The sequence below is a fragment of the Zingiber officinale genome, chromosome 4B, assembly GCF_018446385.1.
Source record: "Zingiber officinale cultivar Zhangliang chromosome 4B, Zo_v1.1, whole genome shotgun sequence".
Classification (NCBI taxonomy): domain Eukaryota; kingdom Viridiplantae; phylum Streptophyta; class Magnoliopsida; order Zingiberales; family Zingiberaceae; genus Zingiber; species Zingiber officinale.
The window spans coordinates 42,029,727-42,037,343 of NC_055993.1; the positions used below are offsets into that span (position 1 = coordinate 42,029,727).

General features: G+C 32.3%; 1 protein-coding gene across 1 annotated transcript in view; it reads right to left on the bottom strand.

Moving 5' to 3' along the window:
- The window catches only part of LOC121978224 (E3 ubiquitin ligase BIG BROTHER-related-like), a 48,224-nt gene extending 46,170 nt beyond the window's left edge, over nt 1–2,054 (bottom strand). Inside the window, exon 1 of the mRNA XM_042530598.1 lies at nt 22–2,054. Coding sequence (XP_042386532.1) covers nt 22–96 — 75 coding nt within the window. The 5' untranslated portion in view covers nt 97–2,054. The remainder of the gene's footprint in view (nt 1–21) is intronic.
- Nucleotides 2,055–7,617: the final 5,563 nt, after the last annotated feature.

The following is a 7,617-nucleotide window of genomic DNA, read 5'->3' on the forward strand; positions in this document are numbered from 1 at the left end:
TCTTTTGGCTAAAAGATTTACCTCATATGAGTATTCATCTGGATCAAGTTCTTGCCAAGCATTCTGAGTGAGAAGATATAATATATAAGATGACATCGGAACTTTGTGATTCTAACTTCCATTGATCTAGGATTTGACAGTTTTGATGTACAATTAACAATTTTGATAAGAACATGCAATTCACTGAATTGGCCTTCAAATCTTAAAGCATGCATCTGGACTTTGACCTTCTTTTACATTTATTCATAGCGTTTACAAAAGTAAAGAAACCAATATAATGACATATTTTTGCCTTCTTCATTTGTGACAATTTCTGATAAATTAGCATCTAGTGCAATATAAATACCAAGAATCCATGACAAATTGTTTCCTTTTTTCCATCGCCTGATTGATGACTTTTATCTTCATAAAGGTCAGTCAAAAACATCAAATTGGAAACAAAAGATAAAATTATGACCAATAGAAGAGCAGATAGGCTAGGTTCATGTTAGAAGGAGCTCATCACTTGACAGTCCATCAATTTTTACTGGTCAGTGGATCTCCCTCGGTTCAGGCATACAAATCCAGCAACCATTAAAATTATTTTACCAATCAAAACAAAGTGGGCCAATCATTGTTTATGCATGGATGACAAGAACATCCTATATCAGAAATCAAACATGGACCTCAGCAGAAAATGTTCTGAATGTGTTCACCAGATTTTGTAATGAACATCTGAGCAAAGCATAATTTGATTGAGGTTAAAAATTCAAAGTTGCTAATTATTGATGAGGTGCAAGACACCTTTTTGGCACGTTGAGGTCACTCAAATAAGGCAAGTATCCAAATTGATAGACTTTCAAGCAAATTCCTTCAGTTTGGCCTTCAAATCACATTTTTCTATTTTTGGTAAAATTTTGTATTAGTAATAAATTGGCCTAGAAAAATCAAAATTCGATTTCCTTATTGTTTAGGCATGATATTATATTTTTATTTTGTTAAATATGAACTGTCCATTTTGGGAAATATTTTCCGAATTCAATTATTGTATCAGTTGATGATTAAATAAAATTATTCCAAGTGTTATAATATTTTTGAGATTTTCCTGGCTATTAACATCAGTTGGTATCAAAGTTCATCTATGCTTCCTACAATATGTCGCCTAGAAAAGATTCGAGTTGTACCACTGAAAGGAATTTATAACACTGACCAAATTGCAGAACTTGTGGTGCAACTCAAACAAATGCAACAAGAGATGCAACAACAATTTAACATGCTCACGACACAACTTGGAAATCTGAATAGGTATCCAAGTCCACAACATATGGAGGAGGGACTTGTGATAGAGGAGGAGCACCTTTGGTAAGGCAGCTCTGACGACCTAAACGGAGACCAGCAATTTAATTTTTCAAAGACGTGATGATAATCGATGATGAGAGGACGATGAGAGGTTGGGATTCACATTAATATTCCTAAATTTCATAGCAACCTACAACCTGAGAAGTTTTTAGATTGGATTGCTAAATTATATACTGGATTCAAGAGGTTCCAAAAGATCGTAGGGTGCAATTAGTGGCGACCCAGTTCAGGAGGCATGCCAGTCCATGGTGACAACTGAACAAACTTCAACATTTAAGGAGAGCCAAGCTACAAAAACATATGCGAGGAGTGTTCCTTTCTCATCTATCACTTGCTTGCTAGACACATAGATTCTGATGATTAGTTATTCGATATATCAAGGGTTTGCAACAAAATATTCAAGATTCTCTTAACCTATTCGACACCATATCTGTTTCTGAGACATACAAGAAAGCATTACAAATAGAGCAGAGATCCGATCACATATAAATAATAGAATATTCTAGCCAAGGGAGGGTATTAGATCAATGCAGTAATAGTGGCACAGGAAGCAATTCAACTCCGATTACCCTACTAATTACCAACCAACAACCCAAAAGCAATATGTATCGTGGTTGTGGTGATCCAGAACATTGGGTACAAGACTGTAAAACGGTTGGCAAGAGGCCTTCGCTGATGATGGGCATGCATAAAAAAATTATAGGCACAGATAAGGATGTTCATGATAAGAACAAAGGCAATAATGATAATGTAAGGGAAGAGGAGTATGTGAGTGATAACATAGGTCCATTATTGGTGATGCGGCAAACTTATCTTATACTAAAGGGGCCTAATAATGAATGGTTGTGAACCAAGATCTTTCAATCAACAAGCATATTTAATGGGTGTGCATATCTGTGATTGATTTAGGAAGTTGTAAAAATGTGATTTCTAAAGAATTAATACAAAAATTGAGTATCAAGACTAAAGATCGCCCCGAGCCTTACACACTTGCTTGGTTGCAAAAGGGAAATAAGGTAAAAGTATCTAAATAAGCTTTGATTTCAGTTTCTATTGGAACAAATTACAAACGGGTTTGGTGTGATGTGGTAATCATGAATACATGTCACTTACTATATTAGAGAGACCATGGCAATATGACAGGCAGGTTCATCATGATGGATGAAATAAAACGTACAATTTTATGTTTCAATCAGAAAAGATAGTGGTGTTGTTGCCCACAAAGAGTCTTTTAGTCATAAACCAAGGGTCAATCTATAATCTTTGCAAAAATTCGAAGATGAGACTGAAGAATCTGGCATAGTCTTGGTAGAGGAATTTTCTAAGATTTTTACCTCCATTGCAAGACATTCAATATCAGATCCATTTACTTCCCCCACCCAACAAAGTTTGTATTCATGGGAAGGTTGAGAATTTTGTCACTGGATTACAAGTTCATACTAACTTGTTATAATCCTTGTATAAAGCTGCAATGGACTAGAACTATCGACATGTGGAGATCGATGTGGTAGACTATGTGGGTTGTCTTAACTAAGGATCATTTTCCTGTGGTGGAGTATAATAAGTTATCCATGCGCAAGATCGGGCTAGTGTTGATTATTGAAAAGATTAATCCCAATGCATATCGTTTGAAGTTGACAAGTCATATCCGAATGCACAACCTCTTTAATGTTAAGCATTTAATTCTTTATGTTGAAGGGAAGCCTTAACACAATGATAAAGTTATTGTCATGTGATCTTGTGGTCATGGGTTCGAATTGTGGAAACAATCTCTTGTAATGTAAGGTAAAGGTTGTATATAATAGACCCAATGTGATCTAAGGACCCTTTTATTTGATTCCTTATGTTGGTGATTTGTAATTTGATGAGGATGGCATTCGAGGACGAATTCCTTCCATCCTAGGTAGAATAATGTGGTGCAAGATGCCTTTTAACATGTTGGGATAACCCCGCGGCAAGATAAGGCAAGTATCCAAATTGACAGATTTTCAAGCAAATTCCTTTAGTTCGTCCTTCAAATTCACAGTTTTCTATTTTTGATAAAATTTTGTATTAGAAATAAATGGACCTAGGAATTGAAATTTGATTGTGATTTGATTTCCTTATTCTTAATTTAGGCATGATATTATATTTTTATTTCATTAAATATGTAGTTCCAATTTGGGAAATATTTCTTAGATTCAATTATTATAGTTCATTCTGTAAATACATGCGTAGTTTCTTAAAATTATTTTGAGAGTTTTATTATATTATATTTTTGAGATTTCTTAGCTATTCTATGTGAATCAACACGTTAATTCTATTTTCTATTTTTTTAGATTTACTTAACTATTTTGTGTGAATCAACAGTTAATCTTTGTTATCATAGTCTTCCACCACATCATCTATGATAACTCTTTTGTGAATTTCCTTATAGTTCATTGGGTTAACAATATCCCAAGATAAACTTCTAATTAGAGTTCTTATAACACTAGCAGGCCTTAAATCGAAGCCTATTTGTAACTCTAGTCAGTTTATCATATAGCTAGGATAGGGGCTAAGTAGAACAGAATATTGTTTTAATTTGTTAAATACTGGTGTAGGTCAAAGACTTTTAAACCTTCGATGATATATTTGGATTAAGAGCACCCCTTTTTACTAAATCATCAAAAGGTCACCTCTTTTTATCCATTATCAATTGTCTTCCCTAAATATCCTTCTAAACCATCTTGCGCAAAAAAATATATTGGTTGGGCAATCGGTCTAACACGCACACTAAATTAGTTATAAATTAAAAATAAACACATAATTATAAAAAGTAATTATAATAATAAAAAAAATAAAGTAATATTAAATTTATTTTTCCTCAAATTTTCAGTTTGAATATATAGATTAACTTAAGGAGACCATTAAAGTCAATCATGCTTTAAAAGTGACCAAAACTGTAAAAAAAAAAAAAAAAACATGAGTTTATATATCAGATTCAAAATTTGAGCAAAAAGTGGTCTACATCATTTTTGGACCAAATCTGTTAGATGACGCTTTTTGGTTTGAATATGGATAAAATTAAATAGTCATAGCCTCGAAAAGTACATCAATATATTTAAATTCAAATTTTGAACTGAAAATGACCTTTTGGATTAAAAAAGCTACATGAGTTTGGTCATTTTAAAAGCATGGATGTACTCTTATAGCATCATAAAGTAGATTGATATATTCAAATTTGAAATTTGAGCATAAAATGACTATGCAACAATTTTGGTTAACATTACTACATAGCCTTTTTTAATTTTTTTTTAATTTATAATATTTAAAATTTATTTATTTATTTAATTTTATAATTCTTATAATAAAGGGTGCACGAAGCCCCGCCATTACAGGTAGGACCACATTGGGTGAATTTACCGTCTTATCTTACATTTTACAAGAGATTGTTTCCATGACTCGAACCCGTGACTTTAAAGTCACATGGCAGCAACTTGCTCCAAGGCTCCCCTTCATATAGTAATTTTTAAAAATTATATTGCTTTGTTTTTTATAATTTTTTAAAATATATATTTTTTGATTTTTTTTAATTTACTTCATCTTGTAGTTTTGATCCATTAGATAAGTTTGCTTAGGTGTAGGCATTAAATCAATTGACCAATTGGTATGATATTTTGGACAAGGAAATTAGAGGGGTATTTAAGATAGAAAAAAGTAGTTGGGGCCTTCTTTTGATAATAAATCAAAATGGCATACTCCTTTGACAATTCTATAAAAAAGGACGTCCCTATGATTTGTACCCTAAACATAATATACTCAAAAAATCTCTCCCATCCAGCATGCTCTCATATACAGTTGGGAGCACTTAACAGTTAATTTGTTCTCTAATAGAGTGCATGTGAACTCTATTTGAGGCAGAATCGTCAACCGTTGTTGTAAATAACTTGGCAAAGATTGATTGTAGTTCTCTTTGGAAGTAGTGGTGAATTCCTTTTGCTATCCTGGAAGTAATGGTCAAATACCCCTTCAACTGCTTTGTCTTCTAACTGAATAAATTAGATTTTTCACATAGTTTCTACCCCTGGCTTTTTGTCTAATTACTCTCTTCTTATACAACTACCAGAGTTAAACAGAGGATGAGACAAGAAGACCTCTCCGCCTACTCATGTATTTGGGTAGCCAAATTTCTTAGGTTGTGATACATCAAGCAAGCAAATAGAAAGTCATATTTCCATCAGGATTTAAATCTCAAGTTACCTCTTCTATGCTGACTCCTAGTAAACTTAATAAAATGGTTGGACATCTACACCAAAAGGGAAATCTCAAAAAAGACCAACACGTTAGGAGTGCCAATAATACTAACATATAGTCATAGAAGGAAACAATGACCAAAGGAGACCTGTTTTGTTGTTCGAAGTATCATAGGTTTAAATGAGTGAAGAAATCAGGTACTTCCAAGAGGAGACAATCAAGCACACACTTGTGAATTACTTCCACGGTCACCAATAGATATGAAGCAGTGATTTAAATGTTTATAAGGGTAAATATTTAAAGAACATGGCGTTCTTTTTTATTAATTCTTTGAATTCGCTCCGGTTCAATTTGATCACCTGTCCTTAGACGCAACTCGAGTCGGAAACGAATTCAAGGGATTAAAACTCAGGTTTGATGATGGAAATGGAGAATAGGTGGAGTGTGAAGGTGCACCAGAGATCTTGTGATCCATTTTTTATTAATTAGAAGATGATTTATAATATAATTATAATTGGATCATGTTCATAATTTAATTATAATTGATTGTAATCCTTTTATATTCATCTTCTCATTCAAATTATAATTTAGGTCAAGTTATAATTTGGATTAGGATGGATGGTCAGAAGTCGTCAGTGATGGACGGATAGTCAGATTGTCAAACGTCAAGTGAGAGCGGCCTCTGACCATCTATCCAGATCTAAACTATAACTTAAATAAAAAAATAAATTTAAAACAAATTATAATATAATTATGGTTGAATTATGATCATGATTAACTATAATTATATTGTATATCATGATTTTGATCTACTGAAAATATCTAACTAGAGGCGTTCATGACTAATGACCGGAGTCAGAATTTGGATGACTGGATATGTGGTTTTTATGATCATATCAAATATAATTAATTTTGATAATCCGATGATCGGAGGGTTTCTGTCCATCGCATTCCCGATCCAGATAAATCGATTTTGTCATTTACTAATTTAGATTTCTGGCACCTAGAACCGTGCTAGTTGACCAAAAAGTCAAAAAAATTGACTTTTCGAAATAAATTCTAAGTAGATAAGTTTAATTTAAATCCTTATAAGTTGATTCTGTTAATGAAAGTTTAAATTTAAGTACCTAAAAAGAATTATAAAATAATTTTTTGAAATAATTTTTAAAATATTTTTGAAATGTCCCATACTTATTTCCAACATAAGTGCATCACTGTCTATGAGACAAAAGACTTCAATAGATTGGTCACTTAGTTTTTAATTTGTTTATGAAAAGTATGTTTCAATAAATTATTGACTTTAAGTGATTGTTTGGATCTAGACTCAGTACATTTAATCCTAATATATTTATGAGATACGATGATATTTTTATGATAATCTAGTTGTCTGGGCTTTGGATTCAATTTAATCTTAGAGGTAGACGATCCGATCACATAGATCAATCATCAGACAAATTTAAAAAATGTGAGCAAGCCCTCACCTAGTAGCCAACATCTTAGATTTGTCATCCCATAAGAGAAAATTATCTTACAGTACATTATAGCTAGGATTTAAATTGTGAATGCTTAGAAAACTAATTAAATCTCTTGTCATTGGACTATAATTCGGGGGGCAATGACTAACTAAATCTATAAGTGCATACAGTCTACGATAAATTATAAGTTAAGTTCATTTCTAATTAAAGAAACTATAGAAATTAACATGCGAAAGAGTCTAATATAAGTTTCATCCTAGTTGATGTAAAAATATACAATTAAGTTGCACTCCACAATCCCCATACATTGGAGGCTTATTTGTCAAATAGTTTCTAACTCCTAGGTTTGAATATGAGTTACCATGAGTTGAAACTACAGAAGAATTCGAGCTAGCATGGGTTGAATTAATGATATAAACATGTTGATTAAAAAGAATTTCTTTGTACTTGATTAACTAAGTATAATTTAGGAATCCAAGTCATTCTACATTTAGCGTGGTTATGCCCATTTCTACTCAACAAAGACAAGTATGAAGCATGATTTTATCTTGACTAAACCCAAGTTTGGTCATTACATAGCTTATTAAGA